We start from the raw sequence: 21507 nt of genomic DNA on the forward strand, positions 1-21507 counted from the left end.
CACCGTTCTCACAAAATCTATATTTTCATTCCAATGTTCAATCATCCAAAAACTCTTCTACACTAATGAAAGCAAAAAGGAATTTTCTTCAATTTTAGAAGAGATGAAAACTAGATAGAAATTATCCTCGATTAAACAAATAGAGAGCATAAAATTGTGTGATTTTGTATAGTTCCCCAACAAGTAAATAAAGACTTTTCCTAAAGTCTAAGAAAGCAGGCCAAGGATATTTCCTAAAGTCTTAAAGTCTAATAAAGTAACATGGCAACTTTCTACTCTGCTTGGGACTAAACCAGGCAACATTCTAAGTAGGTAAAACATGTTGCTGCCTCTATTATTTGTGGGCCCTCTTGAGACGACCCATTCATGCCTGAGTTAATTGACCACAAGATCATATGGTCCGATATAATTTTGGGTTGGGTTGGGGTTAAGGCCTTGGGCAAATTGGCCAGACCCAAACCCATATTTTCAAAATCTTAAGTAAATGATTTCTTTTATACATAGCTTTTGCCTTCCAATCCGAACCCAACCCGACCTGATTTATAGAATGGGATTATATTGGATTAGGGTTGAGAGATTTAGAGGCGGGTTGAGTCAGGATTGACCCTCTTCCACCCAAGGCTAGGGTTGAATCGAGTTAGGGCTAAGGTAATGCCACTTCGGATTGGGCTAGGGTTGGACTCAACCCGGCCCGAGTTGCGGCCTAATACGAACAATAAATCTTGCCAAACAGTACAGAAGATGGCCCATCTTGCCAATCGGATCTCAATTGGGTCCAAGACTTACCCACAGTTCTCATGACGCATCCGATCCACAATTCATCACCAAAAACGTTTACTAAGTAAAGCCCATTGAGGAGATAACGTCCCATACCCCATTTGCTTTTTCCTCGATCTTGAAAATTCCAATCCCTCTCTCTTTAAAGAAGAAGAAAACAAGAAGCTACAGAAAGAGAGAGAGAGAGAGAGCATGGATCATCATTTCAACCCACCACAATTCTCGCCATTTTTGAACAATACAAAGAGGTACGCCCCTATTTTCCCCAATAAGAACCCTAATTTCCAAAACCCTAATCACAATTTTAACAATTCCAACACATACATCCCTCCATACCCCAACCCTAATAAAGAATCAAGACGAACCCACTTCCTCTTCAATCCTCATCCTCGCCCTGATCCCCCCACATTCACCTTTCTCGGTCCCCGTACAAACCCTAACCCTAACCCTCCTCCCTTGATTTGGGATGATCCCTCTAGGTCTAGACCCCACTTTCCCACTCTCCACCAATCAAATTGGGAAAACCCCAATTTCAATTCTAGGTCTAGAACTCCTTTGCCCACTACCCATCAATCAAATTGGGAAACCCCCAATTCAAATCCCTTTAGGTCTAGAACTCTTTTGTCTAATACCCACCAATCAAATTGGGAAACCTCCAATTTCAATTCGAATGGGAAGAGGTTCCGTCACGACCCCGATGGGCGCGACTTCACTCTCCCCACCAGTCAGTTCCACGTTGAGTCGCGAATTAGTTCTTGGGGTCAGTCGCAGAATCTTGATCATCATCAAGGAAAACAACCACCACCACCACCACAAAACCCTAACAATTATCATCATAATCATCTTCATCAAGAAAAGCAACAGCAGCAGCAGCAGCGGCAACCACTAAACCCTAATAATCATCACCATCCATTCAATTCCCATCTTTTGACCAATTTTCCCTCCACATCCGCCATTCGGTTGGAGGAATCGCGGAACAAAAGCTTTTTCAATGCCTCCTCATCAATCAGCTTTTCCAATGCCTCCTCACCAATCAGACAGCCCCCTTTTGCTCCCAAGATAGAAAATGAGGTTGCTAGGGATAATGGCGGCCTTCGAGTCGTTTCTCGGGCACAGTTTCCCCCAATTCCACGCGAAGGGAAGAATGCAGTGGGTAATGAGTGTGTGCAAGATAATGTCGGCCTTCGAGTCGTTTCTTGGGCACGGTTCCCCCCAATTCCAAGCGAAGGGAAGAATGCAGTGGCTAATGAGTGTGTGCAAGATATTCGTCGAACTGCCCCGAAGAAGAAATTGCAGAAGACTAGTGCATCTGCCAAACTTCAACCTGCGAAACCTATGAGGAAAATGAAAGATGAGCAATTGGTATCTTCTTCTTACATTGTTGATTCAAACAGTGTTGCACCAAAAGATAAAGGTTTGATTTCTATGCTTGACCCTGACGAAACGGATTCAAAAAAGAAGAAGAAGAGGAGAAAGATCATGATTCCTGTTTCGGGTTTGGATAGCTTGGAGGTAACTGGATTCCAAGAGAAACATGTTATAGATGGCACATCATGTTTTGAAAAGGAATTGAAACAGTCAGAAGTCATAGACTTATCAAAAGTGGGGACTTCTGAGACTGGTACTGTGGATGGTTCGCAGGACAGTCCGAATATGGTTGTTTCACCGAACAAGAGTGCAATAAAAAAATCTGATGGTGTCATGGTCTCAATTGAAGATGTTATTAATGAAAATCATAGGAAAGATGACGTGATGTTTGTCAAAGATGTTATACACTCTGTTCATTCTGATGTGGATTTTACTAAAGAGTCAGTTGTTTTGGATATGCAGACTCCTTCCCCATCAGGAATGGAGGGTGACTGGCAAGAAGCTGTTGCAATTGGTGCGAAGATTGATTATCACCAAGAATCTCTTGAATATGAAGGAAAAGTTCAAACAGAAGTCGCTTCAGTGGCGGAGCATGGAAATACAATTAGAGACAAGTGTGAAGATGCTGTGGTATCTCATTCTCGGATGCAGGAAAAATTAGCTAGTTCTCCTTTAGAAGTTGAGACGCAAGTTTTGGATCGAATATCTCCTGGCAGTGCCATGGAGGAGTTGCATCACTCTAATGATGTTTGGGTCGGGGCAGTGGCCTCGGTGGTCTCTAATACTAATTCCAATGAGGAAAAATTAGCTAGCTTACCTTTAGAAGTTGAGACTCAAGTTTTGGATCGAATATCTCCTGGCAGTGCCATTGAAGGTGGTGGCTGCAACCCTCTTGTTAAAGAGGAGTTGCATCCGTCTAATGATGTTTGGGTCGGGGCAGTGGCCTCAGTGGTCTCTAATACTAACTCTGATAAGGAAGGGTTAGAACAGTTGCCCGAGGGACTCTCCAGGGTAGATGCTCCAAATTCCTTTTCTGTGATTCCAGAGGTACACATTTTGAATGGGGAACAGTCGTTCTGCCATCTGTCAGATGAAAGGGGCTGTGGGGGTAACAATAAGTCTGATGAGCCACCTATGAATAAAGATGGTATCCCTTTTAACACTATTGATTCATCTGTATCTGAACCTGAAGTCAGTGAGAAATCAGTTCAAAGGATAATAAATGGTCTTGTAATTCCAGAGAAGACACTACCGTTGACATCACAGAAAACCAGACAATCAACAACAAATCCAATCTTGAATGGTGGAGATCTGGTTCGTAGGACCCACCAGAGCTCTGGTATTCCTAGGAGTTTTCCCCGTCGAGCAAGTTTCACTTCAGGGTCTTCAAAAGAGATGACATCAACTCACACTACAAGAGCTCGAACATGGCGTCGAACTGATGCCTCTTCCCCCTCACCTTCTGCTTCACCCATACATGAGTCGCTCTTGAGTTCTGGTGCCCTAAAAAGACAGTCACCCAAGAAGTTTGGTAAGCTTCAGAATGCTTCTTATATTCGCAGAGGTAACAGTCTCGTGAGGAAATCTTCACATGTTTTGGGTCCTTTGGTTAATCAGTCAAATCCCATAAGTGGAAATGGAATAAAGAACTCTATTGGAACTGAAAGTAAAGTTGACAGTGTTGACTGTCTACCTTGTTCAAATGCTGGTGGAGTGAACCCTTTCTTTGAAAGGCCGAAAACACCCCCTCTACCCCTTACAGCCAAGTTACCAAATTCCACTGTGGATTCTTCTAATTCATTATCAGAACCTCTATCTCCTCATGCAATTTCGGGTCCAATTAAACTTACAAAAGGTGAGGATGCTCCTGTGTTCATCAATGCTTCTGAGAATTTGGAAATTCAGAGTGTGTTAGATGATCGAAATTCGAAGTCCTCTGAGACAAAGATAATGATATATGTGAAGCGTAAGTCAAATCAATTGGTTGCTGCTCACAGAAGTGAAACCCATGACCCATCTGTCCCCACCACTGACAAGACTCAGCCATTGCCAGTTATTGCATCACGCAATGGTTATTACAAGAGGAAGAGGAATCAGCTTATTCGGAGCATTTCATCATCTAGAAATCAATTCAAGCAAGCGGTTACTAATCCCTATGGAAATTCAAATTCAGAAGGGCAAAGGGCTCTGAAGATATCCTCCCTGAAATTCAGCAGAAGTTTACATTCGGGAAGGCTTGATAAAGGTCTGTCTTCTAACATCGATATTTATTTCCTTCTCAGAAATTTTGTTACAAGTTGCACTGTGCTGATGCCTATTCTTTCCATAACAGAAGATTTTAAGAACTGATTTAGTTAATAAATTCAATTTGTCATTTTTTAGATCACATGGAAATTGGTTCTAGATGAAGTAGAACTAGAAATAATACTTGTGTCTCATTATCTTTTGCAATTACAAGCTATTTGTTGTCACTAAACATGATATCATGCCTATCTTAGTGAAAGCTGAATCGCACATTCAGAAAGTTAATTCTGAGCAATCATAATGAATTTTTTGTAGTGTGCAGTATGTTGATGTTATAGCTAATAACATTTTTTTTTGTTGCAATAGGTTATGGTTTGTAATATTAGGTAAATTTTTAAGGTGAGTGGGTCTTAGAGATTCTTTGGGCAAATACATGACCCTACTATTGATTTCATTCTGACATCAGTGATGGGGTCTTAGAGATTCCTTTGGGCAAAAAATTAGCCGTGGGGAATACATGACCTTACTATTGATTTCATTCTGACATCAGTGACTGGGTCTTAGAGATTTCTTCGGGTGAAAAATTAGCTGTCTTTTTATAAAATTTCTCAACAATTTGGATCACCATATGGATAGCCCACCTGTACTGACCATTAGTAATTTTTTAAGCAAAAATACGTGCAGAGAGCGAGTAATAGCTTTAGTCCTAAAACTATGGTTTTCCTTTAAAGATATATTTATCTTCAAAGGTTGTATGGTTTATTAGATTCATTGGTGATTGAAACTAAACCCAATTGAAATACAATAGCTATGTAATGGTTTCTGATTGCATGCTTTGCTGCTGGGTGGAGTTCTGTTATAAGCTTTTCAAAAAAAAAAAAAATCTTCAAGGGTTCTTTCTATGTATTTTTCTAGTTAATGCTAGTTCTGACAACCAGGAGTTGATGGTTCATTCCATTATACTGATTTGAGATCTTTGAAGTGAAATATTGTCTATTAATCTATTCTTTGCTTTTTTATGTTTTTTCTATTAATAACTTTCCAGCTTTTCCTCTTTTTTTTTGAATGGTAAGCAAGGTTTTCATTAAGGAAGAAACAAGCGACCAAGACAGTTAACCCAAGGGGAACAGTACAAAGAAAAAACAGAAAAAGAGAAACATACAAGATAAAGGCCCAAATTAAGGGGGCAAGAAATCAAACCACTCCAACACTTGCCTATCTACTCCGGCTCTAGCCAAACCATCTGCCGCACTATTGGCCGATCTCTTGACGTGATTAAAAATTATTGAGGAACCTTCAATCTTATCATGGATTTCATCGAAAAGGTGGGCAAACCTCCATGGAGGAACTGTAGAGCCTCTGAGCCACCTGATTGTGTTTAAGGAATCACCCTCAACAATCACCTGACTAAGGGCTACCTTTTCCAACCGCACAAACCCTTGGTGAACAGCTCTGACTTCCGCTTCACTGGCGCCAACCACTCCAATTGGCCCTGAGAAAGCCCAGATAATATCTCCCCTTTGGTCTCTTAGGTCTCCTCCTATACCACCTAGGCCTGGATTCCCCATACCAGATCCATCAAAGTTTAACTTCCACATCCCATCTGTAGGGGGGATGCCAAGCTTGAACGATTGTGCCCCTATAACTTTCCAGATAACTTTCCAGCTTTTCCTATTCTAATTATGTTTCTTCTGTTATTTGTCCATTCTTTTACTTGCAACTGGATAATACATGCTATGTTCCTGTTGTGCAACCACAATTTTTATAGCAAGAGGCTGATCACTTGTCAAACTCTCCAATTAGAACGTAATGGTGATACAGGATTTGATAATTTTGTGGACGAATTTCATTAATAATAAAATTGGTCAATTTCTGACAAGTTCTCATAAATGACAGTCTATGGGATTGATTGTAATATTACGTGTAGTAGCTCTTCGTTGGCTTTTAAGTTTGATACTCTTGAACTTAGAATATTCTGAAGCGATAAGATTAATTTGTTTCCTATGATATGTCCATACTTGTTAAAAGGTCAGTAACCATCTTTAATAAATCTGTCTCCTTAGAACTTTAATAAGCTCTGTCTGTTACCAAATTATCGTTTTTTACCCTGTAGAACAATTTTTTTTCTCCTTGACATTGTCAGATCTTTGAGAACTCATAAGTTGGTTTCACCTCTGCAGTTTTAGAGAAAGGATCTTGGGTATGGACACTTGATGGGACACAGTCAAAGAAAGAAGGTAGGACTTCATTGCAACGTCGAAATGTTCTACCGTACCTTTTTCCATGGAAGAGAGCAACATACCGGAGACATTTCATGAGTAATGTGGCATCAGTTTCAAATAAGAGTTCCCTTTCACTGATCAGGTAGGTTAGATTGCATACTTGGAATGCTTGTTCGATAAAATTTATTTTGTTGTTTCCGATCTTATTTATCTGTCATTTTATTTTCCTGCTTATTCGAATAATCTGTCCAGCATATACATGGTTTTAAATGTCGGTTTCAGCCACTACCGAAACCGAAGATGAAATTTCGGCCGAAATCATGTAAATTTTGGAAAAATAATTTTGGTATTTTACAAGATTTCGGTGGAAATTTTGGTAATTTCTGCAATTTATGTAGAAATCTTAAAATTTCGGTGGAAATCTTTAAATTTCGTCATTTCGCCGAAATTTCTTATTTATGTACTTTCGGTCTGTCCCGGACGAAGTCTGAAATTGGTCGAAATTTCAGTATTTCGGCTGAAATTTAAAACCATGAGCATATAAATTAGTCTTTCTTTGCTTTCAGTAGAAAACTACAGCTCTCAAGGAAGATGGATGCAGTATATACGAGATCAACTAGTGGATTTTCTCTACGAAAATCCAAGGTAGTAAGTATTGGCGGATCTAATCTGAAATGGTCAAAGTCGATTGAGAGACGCTCAAAGAAGGCTAGTGAGGTTAGTTGGTCTAAGACACAAACTTTCCCAATTGTTCTCCTTATAATGTCTGCCAATGGGACCATGTAACTTTCTTCATTGCCTAAGATATGCTAGCAATTGTTGCTTTCTGCACCTTTAAAAACTATAGTTATTCATGCTTAGTGATTTACAAGATTCCAAGATATTATCCTTGGTTGTGCTGAATAAAAAGCTTCCTCTAAGATTGTATATTAAATTCATCACTCTATACCAATAAACTTGTGGACGTGAGTGGATCAAAAGTTAGGATTTTTGCCAGACTGTCTGTATTTTAGATATTTTTGCCAGACTGTCTGTATTTTAGATATTTACTATGTCGTATGATTCTCATCTCTGTTACCTGTTGTTCTCCAACCAACCATGCTCTAAATTCCCATTTGGTCAAATTAGGCTTATTAATAAATTTGATGCTGATGCTAAAAATATTGGGGAAAATGTTCTAAAAGATCATATTTGAGGTATTTCAAATAGGCGTAGAAACTTATTTTTGTATTAAATTTTGTTAAAAAGTGGAAAAGCATGTGCTAGTGTTCATGCTGTGCATGCTCACACCTTTATTGTGCACACTTGTGTTCCGCATCATTTGTATGAATGTTCCAATGGTTGATTCATTATTTGTAAAAATGTCAGATTGGTTCTGTGTATCTTTACTAGGCTTGCGGAGAGCAGTGTCGGAAAATAATGTCGTAAAATAATGCCGTAAAATAATGTCTTGTTCACCTTGCTTAATTATTCTGGCTTACAGGAAGCTACACTGGCAGTTGCTGCAGCAGAGAGAAAGAAAAGAGAGCAGAAAGGAGCTTCTTGTAGTGTTTCCAATGCAAAGAATGGGAACCGTTCCTCTCTTAAGTCATCTCTTGGCATTGAGCTACAGCCAGGTACAGTTGGCAAGGTTTAAAATTTCAGTTTTGGTTTCGGACATAGCCGAAACCAAAATTTCAGCCGAAATTCCGTAAGAAAAAAATAAATTTCATTATTGTGCCGAAATTTCTGAAAAAGGTAAATTTCAGAAAAAATTGGACCGAAATTCTGATATTTCAGCTGAAATTTAAAACCATGGCCGACAGACATGCTCTTGGATCTAAGCATTTGGCAAAATTGTTGTCATCGGAAATGATTGATTGTCTTGTGCATGATGCACAGACTTTTGAGTGGCTTGTGTGAGTTTGTTATCACTATTCTTCCTCATGAGTGTAAATGGGGTATAATGGATTATAGCATGTGTGCAGGAGAGCGCATTTTCCGGGTTGGTTCAGTTCGATACAAAATGGATTCTTGTAACAGGACACTTTTGAGGATTCCAGGTAGTTTATCATGTGGATTCTATCCTTTCATGTAACCTATTGCACATATACTTTTTTTTATGTCGTACTGTACAGATTTTCTAGGCTACCGAAGGGTTGAACTTTCGCTGTCAGTTTGATTCATGACTTGCTTTATTTTGATGAATGAACTGTTTGACTTAACAAGAGAGTATACACTAAAAAGAAATAAAATTTTTAAATGATATGTTCTATAGAATATGCTATACAAATAGATCAAGTGGGTATTGTACCAAATATTTTCATATGTTACATGTTGATATACTCGATTTGATAATCTTACTTCAACAATTTTACCATTCAAATAAAATACAGACTTTTATCAACACAGGTATTGATATTCTATAAAGTATATTACCATTAAAAAAAATCTATAAAGTATATTATAAAATAATATATCAACTTAATAATATTTTAACGTGACTTGACAATTCAGTCTTTATTTAGCCTTGCTTTTCAACCAAAAATTTCAACTTAACGTTTTGATGGAGAAAATATATTTTTCTTGCATGTCCATTTTCCTCCATCACTTTGACAGTATAGTAACTTTTGCTTTTACAGAGGAGGAATCATCATGTGCTGTTGATATCCAGTCAGGGAAGAGAACCAGGACATCTTTTGTTCCACGGAGATTGCTGATTGGCAATGACGAGTATGTGGACATCCATGCATGCATAACCATATATGTATTATACTTGTATTATGATATATATATATATATAAAGAGAGAGAGAGAAGTGTAGCTACACATACGTGTAGCTAACTTAGCTACACCGACGGCTTAAAATACAGTGGGCTCCACATTGTTTGGGTGATGCAAACCATTCATTTGATGGGTCCTCACATAGATAGGGTGTGCCCAAAAAATCAGCTCCATAGGATCATCCCAACCCTACGATTTGTGGAGGCAAAAATGGACGTGTAAAAACCTTCACAAATCTGTCCATTTTTGCCTCCACAATTTGAAGGGTTGGGATCATCCAATGGAGCTGATTTTTTGGGCACACCCTATCAATGTGAGGGCCTATCAAATGAATGGTTTGGATCACCCAAACAATGTGGGCCCACTGTATTTTAAGCCGTCGGTGTAGCTAAGTTAGCTACACGTATGTGTAGCTTCACTTAACTCATATATATATATATATATATATATATATATATATATATATATATATATATATATATATATATATATATATATATATATATATATATATATATAGCAGAAGAGAAAAGGAGAGAATTATTTGAATTTCTCCCAAAATTCTAATAGAATTACACATCACTTTTTTTTTACTTTTTTAACAAAGGCACCCATTCAACCCACATATTTTCAATCCTACCCCTCCTTTATGCTTTTTAACAAAGGCACCCATTAAAGCCACATAACTTCAATCCTACCCCCCTCCTTTATGCTTTTTTAATTATGGAAACCTCTATAGATTGGAGGGCTAGGATCAGCCTATGGAAATGATTTTACGGGCATAACCTATTGATGTTGTGTTCCATCACATGGAACTTTGGATCAACCTATGATGTGGTCCATACAGTTCTTTGTCGGCCCGTGCATCGCACGGGGTTTTTTACTAGTGTGTGTGTGTATCTTTTGTTCCTGCCCAGCTGCTCAGATAGCTTATCTGAGCAGCTGCTTCAAAAACTCATGTGGCCCACATTTTGAGGGTGATCCAAAGCATTCATTTGAAAGGCCCTTCCATGGATGGGGTGTGTACCAAAAATCAGCCCTATAGGATCATCCTAACCCAATCAAAGGTGGAGGGGAAAATGGACAGACACTGTTTCTGACCATTTTTTCCCTCCACAAATGGCAGGGTTAGGATGATCCTAAAGGGCTGATTTTTAGTACACACCTTATCCATGGAAGGGCCTTCCAAATGAATGCTTTGGATCACCCCAAAAATGTGGGGCCACATGAGTTTTTGAAGCAGCTGCTCAGATAAGCTATCTGAGCAGCTGTGCAGGAACACCTCTCTCTCTCTCTCTCTCTCTCTCTCTCTCTCTCTCTCTATATATATATATATATATATATATATATATATATATATATATATATATATGTGTGTGTGTGTGTGTGTGTAGCGTTCTTGGCCCATGCTATGAATGGTGTAAAATAACGGGCCCCTACCCCATCAAAACATGTGTAACATGGTGGGACCCAGTCTATGCATGGCTTCGGTGGAAGATCGTGGGACCCATCCTATCAAAACATGAGGTAAGATGGTGGACCCCATCCAATGCATGGGATTGATTAATGGAGTTGGTGGGACCCACCCTATGCATTGATTTGGGTGTCTCGGAGTATAAATGATTAAATAACACCAACTCTAACAGCTAAAGCTTTTCGAGTAATTGGTTGTTTCATATGATATAGAACTATTGCCTCACGGAAGGTCCTAGGTTCAAAACCCAACAACTCCTTGATATTAAAAATCCATGTGTATGGCCAACCCAAAAAACAGGGGCCACTCGTGTGGGGGAGTATTGAAGTATAAATGATTAAATAACACCAACTCTAACAGCTTAAGCTTTTGGAATAATTGTGGGTTTCACGTGGGTGTAAAATGATGAGCCTCACATTATCAAAAAATGTGTTGTGAATTGATGGGTGTAAAAATGATTCACCACAGAAAGTTTTCCAATAAAAAAATTCCCATGTAAAAAGTTTTTCAATAAACATTTTCCATGGAAAGAAAATGAATGACAGTGGAAAGAAACACTCTTAGTATATATTATAGATATATAGCGAGGCTTTAAATTTCCCCACATCTGTTACTATTTATTGCGGAAATTGCTAATTATTGGTGCATATGAAATTATCTGCAAGTGTTAACAGGTTTGGAATTCATTTTTTTAAATAATGAACAGATACATCCGAATTGGCAATGGTAACCAACTCGTCAGAAATCCAAAAAAATTGATTCGCATCCTAGCAAGTGAGAAAATTCAAAGGAGTTTGCACACCGCGAGATTGCGCTTGGCCAGAAAACAACAATACTGCCAGTTTTTTACGCGATTTGGGAAGTGCAAAAAGGATGGGGGGAAATGTCCCTATATTCATGACCCTTCTAAGGTTGCTGTCTGTACAAAGTTTCTAAATGGTTTATGTTCCAGTACTAACTGCAAGCTCACTCATAAGGTATTACTTAATTTCATGGCATTGCAATTTACACATTTTATTGTTTTTTGTAGATCTGTTTTTCAACTTATTACTTCATTTCATTACATTCTAATGTAGGTCATTCCAGAAAGAATGCAGGATTGCTCTTATTTCTTGCAAGGTGACTTGGCCTCTCTGTTTAGTGCTGCTTATGCATGGTTTTAAATTTCGGCCGAAATTTGAAATTTCTGATTTCATTTGGGTACCAAACCTTAATTTCCTGAAATCCGAAATTTTGGATCGGAAATTTCGACAAATTGATTTTTTTTTTCAAAAATATATTATTTTTCTGAAATTTCCGAAATAATAAATAATACTTTTTTTTACCGAATTTCGGCCGAAATTTCTGGATTTCGGCCAAGGCCGAAACTGTAACCGAAATTTAAATCCATGTACATATGTTGAGATATTGAGATAAATTATGTAAACCACTTAATAGTACAGACCTATTCTGACAATACCCTTGGCAGGAGTATGTACCAACAAGAATTGTCCATATAGGCATGTAAACGTAAACCCTGATGCATCTGCCTGTGAAGGTTTTCTCAGGGGTTATTGTGCTGATGGTGAAGAGGTAGGCACTATTATATGCAAAACTGAGCATCTATTTATATATTATGTTACTTTGGCCACTTTTGCTTGGAAAGAGAATCTAGACCCTGCAATGGCGAGAGCCTCGTGCACTGGGCCGCCCTTATGGCTTTCCTCCCTTCAAATATATCCTCATGCCTATTGGAGCGTGGGCATGAGTCAGAATTTGCTAGAAAAAGCTTACAATAATGGAATTTTCTTGTTTGATTTGACATAAAACCACGAGAAAAGCTTTAAAAAACATGTTCCTTATGCTCTAACTTCAAGTGGAATTGGGAGACAGATTTATTAGACTGAGACATTTGTATATTAAAAAAAAATTAGAATCCATTAAAAAAAAACTTTTGTCTCTCTTTCTTTCAAGAGCTAACATGTTCAACCGTTTTGTTGAAACTGAAAGGGTATTCCTTCTCTGCAGTGTCGTAAGAAGCACACTTATGTCTGCCCCCTGTTTGAAGCAAAGGGAATGTGCCCTAAGGGGCCAATGTGCAAGCTCCAACATCCAAAGAATGGTAACAAATTTAGGAAACAGAAACGTTCCAAGGACCAAAAGAATGCTAGAGGCCGTTATTTTGGCTCCTCTGGGCTTATTGGTATTGGTGAATCCGCAACCGCAGCGTCTGATCATAATAGTTTAGGGCAGAGTGGAGGAGACATTTTCTTCTGCGAGGGACGATTTATGGATTATATCGGCCTTGATTTTGATGTTGGAGAAGGTGGAGAGACTAAGGATTCAATGGTGTCACAACTAATGTTATTCAATAGTGACGCCTCCACAGATTTACAATCAGATGACCTTGATGAGCTCATTAAACCACTCCGTCTTATGAATAGCACTAAAACATGATGAAGCTCAGGGTTCACTGGCTCTCTCATGCGTTGTAAAGGTGGGCCCCAATGAAATTGGTACCCGTCACATTCATAAGTTTGGTTGGTGAATTGGGGTAATGCTGCAGTTCACTGACCAGACCTTTGGGGCTAGTTTTCGTTCTCCGGCAGGTGCAAAGCTTTCCTGTTTTCTGCTATTGCCAAATGGAGGATGGGATGGATAATAATGGCACCCGTGAACGTAACAAAAAGGTACAACAATGTTGTTACCTGTTGTTTTATTTATTTATGAGGAATGCTAGATTCACAGGCGCCCTTGCAAAAAAGTGGGCAAAGGATGCCCTTATTGGTCAATTTCTGTTAAAGACAGTTATGATCTTATTTTTTTGTGCCATATTAAATGGAATTTGACCAATAAGGGCGCCCTTTGCCCCCTTTTTGCAACGGCACCTGTGAATTTAGTTGCAATTTAGTTCCATTCCTTGGCTAACATACAGCCTGCACCTTGTGTTTGTGTCTTTAGTTGCAATTTGCAGGAGGGGGCTGTATATGGAATGACACAAGCTATCAGAATGGACGTTCAAACTCCTTGTGTACTTTTCGTGAATTCCCTCTGTTAATGAATTAGGTGAGGGGCCCTTTCACTCTTTTCTTTTTGTTCTCTCTTTATTATGGGCTCCATGAATGACTAACAATCACACATAAGCACACTGGAAATTCTCCTCCCCCTCGCCGAAAAAAAAAAAAACACAGATCATGTTAAAAAAATAAGCCTATATATGATCCGTGTGGTGTTTGGTTTTTTTGTAGGGATAGCTGTTATCGGATTCATCAGGTCATGTTTTACCGAATCTCGATCAATTTTTACCAAAAAAGTCAACCCAACCTGATCCAATTTCCACCCTAATTTTATAGAACCCTATTTCAGAAGACTTTGAAGCCTTTAATTCCCTTCCCCATTGATGCTTCCTGTCGATGAGTGAAGTGAGGCCCCTTGCACTGATATTCTTTTTCTGTCTTTATTAAGGATTCACACAACTTTAACTTGCATAAACATTAAAATGACGCATGTTTCATGCCTTAAGCTGTTTTTCATATTGGATAGCCCAGTTTTTCATAGTGGATGCCCACTCCATTGTTTTAAAAATAAAAATGATGTCAGAAAGTCCCAACAAATGTCATTAAAAAAAAAGTCCCAAAAATAATTAAAAGGTATCATTAAAATGTAATCATTCAAAAACAAAAAATGTATCATTAAAATGTTACATGTCCCCTTAAACTGGTTTTCTCTCTTTTTATTTTCTTTTTTTACTTTTTCTTCTATGGTTTTCGGAGTAAGGCTTACATTTCATGCCTTTCATTTTGCTACCCCAACTCTTACCTTAACATTTTCATTTTCAGAACAATCTTCAACATGGGGTCTTACCTCCATAGGCCTAACCCAAGTTGATATTACTACTGGTTCTGTGAATTAATAGTTTTTTTATGTGCTGGTCATGGTTCAAAGTTGTGCTATTCACCCGTGTACCTTACCTGTTTACATTGAATTTGAGTTAGATTCATGTTGAAAGCAATTCGTTTTTAAATTTAACAGAAGCTCAACTTAACCGAACCCAACTTCCACCCCTAGCTTTACCGAACCCTATATATCCAATGTTTCTGAACCCGCCAGCACCCTCCACTGATGAATGGGGTGAGAGCCCCTTATACTCACTGTCCTTTTTGTTATTAATATATTAAAATTCTAATGCATAACTAAAACTAGCATTAAACAAATCAATCATCACATTATGGTTACACCACACCATTCGAAAGACGAACATCAAGATCAATTTCAGGGCTTCTAGCACTAGATAATAGGCATTCTGGTATGGTACCTTGAATTGTACTACCGGTTGTCCCACCTCGGAAAGAGAATATGAAAAACCCGATTTCCTCCATAAATTCTCTGATCCCCCCCCCCCACACACACACACGAAATAGTGCCACTAAATCTATGAATTGTTTTGTTTGTGCCTTTTATGGTACACTATTGAATTGTTGAATTTTTGTCATACACTACTGTCCTACTCAGTACATGACTATTTGGAATGGTCTTTTATTTTTTTATTTTTTTGAATTGTTCCTCTTTTCATATATTCTTTCTTTCTCTCTTTATTTTCTTTCTCAATCCTCCAAGTAAAGCTTTTGCCTCAACCCTTGTTTTTTTTGCTTCCTTGATGACCCAACTTCCAGGCCTTACATTTTCTTTTTCCAAAACAATGTTCTAACTCAGGCCATTTATTATAAACGCTCAGTCTATTTCAGCCAATTTACGTTACTTCTGGTTTCTCTTAACAGTTTTAATTGTGCATATCATGGTTTCAAATTTAATATCAAAGCTTGTTTGGGTCATTTGACTGAGTCTTGGTCAAACTCGGAGAAAACTGGTGAAGTCGGCTAACTCGGCCGAGTTGGATGCTCTTTATTACAGTGACTCGGTAGTATTGCAGATAACTTTTGAAATGGTGCTCTTCATGTTATACCATCACATAACACTCACTAATCTTAAGTGATTCTTCAGGTGTGAGATGATGGGTGGCCACAAGGTAGATATCTCCTTAAATCTTTTCATTATATACATATACTAGAATTTTTTTTGTACCATTTTCTGTCAGAAATATCCTCCTGAACCAAGGAATTTGTTCCTTTTTTTTTGTTGGAAATGAGGGTATAATAAAGGCAAAAAGCATTCTGTGAAATTGTGCAAAAAATACTTGATCCCTCAATAAAAACACTAGTTTTTACTCTGAAAATATATGGTGTCATCTTTTTCCCTTTTTTTTTTCTTTTGGTTTATCTGTTAGGCGCTGTAATCTGGCGCCCGTGTGTGTGATCTGAACTGTTCATTTGGTGGCCCAATTCTAGGAAGGATGCGAGGCCACAAGATTTTGTTTGCTTATTAGTAAAAGATTTTATATGCTGTGCGGGCGTGAAGTCCAGTAGTTTTCAAAAAGTATGGTGGGGTCCACTTCATAAGATGATCCAAACCATTCACTCGTTGGGCCGCAATGTAAACAGGCTGTAAAGTCTCCATTCTCCATGGGATGATCCTAACCCTACTAGACTTCACTCGCACACAGATACAAGGATTTAATAATCCAGGATTGTATTTTCTCCTGGCGCTTCTGGCTAAATTTGGTTTCAATAACTCTTTTATCAACTTGATAAAGGGAGCCGTATCAAACACTTGGTTATCTATTTGCATTAATGGTGAACCAAATGACTTCAAGTAAACAAGGGGTTTCTGCAAAGGTGATCCTGTCACCCTATCTACTAATTATTGGTGTTGTCCTTGGCAGAGGCCTTAAAAACCTCTCCATGGTTCATGGTAGATAAGGCAAAATATTATCTTTGTTCAAGAGGGTGCGACCTTGTATCTCAAAATTGGAAAAAAAAAGAAAAAGAAAAAAGAAAATATATTTTGAAAAGCACATTAATAAAATCTGTCTCTGAATTGAAGATGGAAAGGGAAGTTACTATCTTCAGGGGGAAGCTGATTCTCCTTGATCGTCTTATGCCTTTCATTCTTATTATATATCTTATTTGCCTTAAAGCCTTGGATAGCTGTTAATAAACGCATTGAAAATATATTTTTTTCCAACTTCTGGTGGGGTACGACGGACCATGGCCTAAAACGTCATTGGGTGCTAGATCAGTTCGGCCAAGATTTTATGATATTTCTCTTCATATGTGGTCTGCTACCACGGTGGAATTCTGGGATCTCATCTGGGCCAGGTTCTTGAAACTCAACTCTTTGGAAATCATTCTCATTGTTTGGTGTTCGCCTCTGCCTTGGTATTTCCCCTTTGTGGAAATCCATTCCTCAGTTTATCAATTTAAAGGTAGATTCTAACATCTACTCGGTGGGGGTTAAGATGGTGTCTGAGGACAGCATAAATTCTCTGGCAATGTCGGTAGTGGGAGAGGTCAGTAGTAAAGATAATTTGCCACTTTTTGAGGAATCAGTCCGTCCAAATTGCTGATGATGTAGGGTCACCGACGGTAGATTTTTCACCGGAAAAGGTGGCAGAGGTTACTGGTATTGGGCCGGAGTCGGTAGTGGTTTCCAATTCAAATTTTGAATTCCCCACCTACCCACCTGTCCCCTTGAGCCTATCCCGTTTTCGTCATAAAGTAGGAAGGGTAAGGTTAGGGGCTCTGTGGGTCTGCCACTTGCAAGGAAATCACTAATGGTACCTCCACCTGGCAACAAAAGGAAAGCGGGAAAAGAAGCTGTGGATACTTTCGGCCTAAAATCAGCAAAAGATAAAGGTTCTAAAAATAAAAAATAGATTTCACGTGGTAAGGAAAAGTGATGAGACAAAAAACGCTCGCTCCGGAAAAGGTAAACTTAGGAAAAGTTTTGGGAATTATGCTTCGAGGAGGGTTATCTGTACTTAATAGAAAGCTTAAAAGTCTGTTCAGAAAAAAGGAAATCAGAAAAAAGAGGCGTGAATCCAATAGTTTTCACTATCTTCGATCCCCTCTAAAATCACCTTCTCAAAGTATGTCTAGCAACGATCACTTCGGAAACAAAAACACTATAGCTGATGGGGCAATCATGCTGGTTAATGAAGACTTATAACTTCTAAAAAATCTAAAGTACAACGAGAAGTTGGCGAGGAAGGAATTGCCTACACCAGCAGATGTCATGATATCTCCTTTGAAGAAACAATAGTTTAAAGAAAGGGTTGCCGGCACTCGAAGTTTGGGGTCATCCCCTTCTCGGTCCACTTTGAATAGTGAAGAGGAACTTCCCCCCCCCCCCCCCCCCCCCCCCCCCCCCTTCGTAATCTGCCCATCTTCAATAAGATTCTAGATAAGCAGAGGCTTATTCGAAGGCGCCTGTGGGAGGACGAAAAGCAATCGGCTATCTCTTGTTTGGAACTTAGGCGTCAATCTCTGGGCTCAATTCAGATTTGGGAATGAGGGACCCCATTAATGGAAGATACTCCACGGACATGGCAGCTTAAAGACTGCAATGATAAGGGTAGAGGTCTTTCTTTGCCATCAGCAGGTGATGGCCCTGGGCACCCTGAACTGGAGAGCTTTAAGGAATTCTTAGTGATGGGAGATGCCTTGGGATTCTCTTATCAGGGGAATATAGACAAGACCAGGGCGATGTTCCTCGGAGAGCAATCCAAAGTTGTAGAGGACAAAGTAGAGAAGGAAATCTTGATACTTGTCGAAAAGCAACTTAGGTGATTCTAAGCTAGTATCTCAACAAATTAATATTAATTATGATTGACTATTGTAATTATGTGTATGCTTAGATGGTGCTTCGCCACAATCTCGGTCTCCTCTCATCCTAACAAGTCCCCTAAATCACAACTAACGCCAATATCTATTCAAGTCTGTATCTCGCTATTTCCCAGCGTCCTTGTGAGGATATTTATCTATGTTGCATCGATATAGGTACGAGTGTCAGAATCCGACACTGGTATCATACATCATATTCAAATCTCAAAAAGAAGATTCGTGGATTCGTCAAAATATTTTAGGGCCCGTTGGGATGCTGAGAAGATTTTGATTTGGATTTCTCAAATATGTGGCCCATTTTGTGTTGTGATTTGGATCCGGATCACATCCTTTGATTTCCAAATCAGCGACGGACAGTGAAAAAAATCAGATTTTCAAATATGCTGTAGAAGTAAGTAATTGGAAATCCACATATCTGGCAGTTTACTTCATCCTCTTTCCTCCTCAACCTCTCCCCTCTAGTAGGAAGTACCCCCTTTCCTCTGTCCCTCAACATGAGCCGGCGGATCTATTCATTTTGTATTCAAAACTCAATTCCAAATTCAAGTACAAAATATGAGGTATCCAAACGGGCCCTTAATCAATTCTCATATCTTAATATTTTGAGATAAGATGGCTCCTATACAAATGACTATACCCAAAATTTTCAAAAGATACTGAATCAGGTGAGACTATTTGCCATACCTGAAGTAGACTAGATTTAATCATTACACGGTATTTGCGCAGTGTAGTTTCATTGTACATTTTCAATTTGGTTGTTATTAAATACAATACGAGGCTTTCCCATGCTGAAGTTGAGGACCCTTGCATTCATGTTGTACTTGATCTCTCCCTCATATAGTAGCTTTCGGATGTAATGTTCAATGTCCGAACCGATCAAACGGAGGGTATACTCTGTTAGCGGAGCGCCCTGTATACATACATACAGTACAATTTCTCAATTATACTAATACAGGCAAAACTTGGGGAATGATATATGATTTTATGAAAAAAAATCATCAACTCCTTTAGCCCTTTTTCGATTGCAGGAAAAACATTTTTGAGGAAAAAAAAATTCTAAGGAAAATTTTTTAGTTTCCATAATATAGAGGGAAATGCTAAATTTTGGGAATAATAGTAATTAAAGGTATAAAGACGGATGAGCCAACTTGATATTTTGGCATTATCATCACAAAGAAGAGATTCCGGATTTGGGTTCCTTCGTATCATCAGGGGTGATTGAAGTTTCAAACTTTCTATTACATATCCGTTGCAACCAGTATTTGGGTGTTTCCGCTTGAGCCGTACGAGATGAAATTCTCATATACAAATGATTAAATAACACCAACTCTAACAGCTTAAGCTTTTGGAGTAATTGGTTGTTTCACAGTCCGTTCAGGTTACCCTTTTTTCCTTTTTTTTGGGTGCTGAACATGGCCTTGGAACATGATGACGAAATTGTTCTCTGTTTTGTGATGACACAAAACTAGATGAATAGCTCTGTTTTGTGATGACACAAAACTAGATGAATAGCTTCTAGACTTCCCTATGCACATATTCATTGGGAAGAACATTGACATTTTGGCGAACTTCTCTACTATCAATTTCCGTGAGGCCCTCGACGTTTGATATCAGACAAGATGGGGGCTTAACGCGTTGATGATTGAATTGAAATCTTGTATTAACATGTCCTAATTGTGATCTTAATTTCACGGCTTATTCTATTTTCTTGATAATAAACCATAAATCCTATGCCACCTTGAAAACTATAATTCGTGAGAAAATGTGAAATCAGTGCTTCAAAATGCTGATGCAGGCCAAAATTGATCCTATTAGAATTGGAACGGTTGACGCAGACGAGTACTAAGTTGACGCGGCTTATTACTCGGTTGATGTGGTCGTAACTTACGAGAGTCAAAGGAGCTTTGATTCATGGTTTTGAAACTATGCACGAAATGGGTAATGAATCCATGGGTTTCAAATTATAAAAAGAGTTAGAATTTATTTTAGTAAGTTGATTTGAGCAAATTGAGGTTCGAAGCCGACGTTAATTACATAAATCATGATTGAGTTGCGAAAACTTCTGGACAGATATCCTACATCTGTACTGAATTCTTTCTGGTGAACAATTACGAGATTATACTAATTAAAATCCAAAATTGAAAAAGAATCACCATTAATTAGTGATATTAGAAACAATAATCATACCTCGTAATGATCTACGAGCTCTTGGAAGTAGGCGTAGACCTTGTTGCAGGTTTCAGGGGTCCAGAGGAACTCGTTTGTTGGATCGAGGATTAGCGTTAGCTTATCCATTTGTGTCTGATCAAAGGCGTATGTGACAGGATCGATGTAGGCCGCGTAGATTCGAACGTGACGGGTAACACTGCTAAGCCATTGACCTCCATATTCCCTACTCATGTTCTTGCTCTTTGAATTCAACTGAGGCATTAATGGAGGCTGTGGTGTTGCTTCTTGCTGTAAAATGAATTCTTTTTCTTGCTGTAAAGTGGGTATTTCTTGTTCTTTTTGTTCTTGTTTTTGTTGGGCTTTCAAGAAGAATCCTCTGCAAGTTTTTCCTTCTCTTCTACCTCCATTCCATCCAAGCATGGAGAAGCTTGTTGAATTCAGGTAAGAAGAACTGGTAGCCATGGGAGATTATTATTCTAAAATAATTACCTTTCTATATCTCCTTTTTTTTTGTTGCATCTATATGCATGGTCTTGAACCATTCATATCTATTTTTGTCCTTGGGGATAAGGGATTTTTTTTTCTTTTATTATTATTTTGTCTTTGAGAATATATACATTCGCTCGGTGTATATTCTTCAAAATACTGCCTGCATCTGCTTTCTGTTAATAATTCTTGGAATATTTTGGGTCTTTTGACAAGGTCATTTTCGTCCTTTCGCATATGGAAGGCATTAATTTTTCGTCTTTCTTCACATATGAAGGTAATTTGG

General features: G+C 38.5%; 2 protein-coding genes across 5 annotated transcripts; one reads left to right on the forward strand and one right to left on the reverse strand.

Annotated features, from left to right (window-relative positions):
- Positions 1-823: 823 nt before the first annotated feature.
- On the forward strand, positions 824-16060 carry LOC143889430 (uncharacterized). Of its 4 annotated transcripts, XM_077393635.1 has the most exons (13): positions 824-4390; positions 6570-6753; positions 7178-7328; positions 8095-8227; positions 8579-8653; positions 9233-9323; positions 11555-11825; positions 11925-11967; positions 12317-12420; positions 12856-13324; positions 13420-13517; positions 13789-13893; positions 15606-16060. In XM_077393635.1, exons 1-10 carry the CDS (start codon positions 970-972, stop codon positions 13282-13284), a joined length of 4902 nt encoding a protein of 1633 aa, XP_077249750.1. In that variant the 5' UTR covers positions 824-969; the 3' UTR covers positions 13285-13324; positions 13420-13517; positions 13789-13893; positions 15606-16060. The 4 variants fall into 4 exon arrangements, with proteins under 4 accessions (XP_077249750.1, XP_077249748.1, XP_077249749.1 ...); XM_077393633.1 differs by having other exon boundaries at positions 12856-13517; XM_077393634.1 differs by having other exon boundaries at positions 12856-13517; positions 15829-16060.
- Positions 16061-19127: 3067 nt separating this feature from the next.
- NDHM (subunit NDH-M of NAD(P)H:plastoquinone dehydrogenase complex) lies at positions 19128-21282 on the reverse strand. Its single transcript, XM_077393637.1, has 2 exons — positions 20754-21282; positions 19128-19476 (listed from the first exon to the last, which is right to left on the reverse strand). Exons 1-2 carry the CDS (start codon positions 21195-21197, stop codon positions 19300-19302), a joined length of 621 nt encoding a protein of 206 aa, XP_077249752.1. The 5' UTR covers positions 21198-21282; the 3' UTR covers positions 19128-19299.
- Between the last annotated feature and the right edge of the window lie 225 nt (positions 21283-21507).

The sequence above is a fragment of the Tasmannia lanceolata genome, unplaced genomic scaffold, assembly GCF_043159265.1.
Source record: "Tasmannia lanceolata isolate RefF3 unplaced genomic scaffold, GAP_Taslan_0.1 ptg000013l, whole genome shotgun sequence".
NCBI classification, from domain to species: Eukaryota; Viridiplantae; Streptophyta; class Magnoliopsida; order Canellales; family Winteraceae; genus Tasmannia; species Tasmannia lanceolata.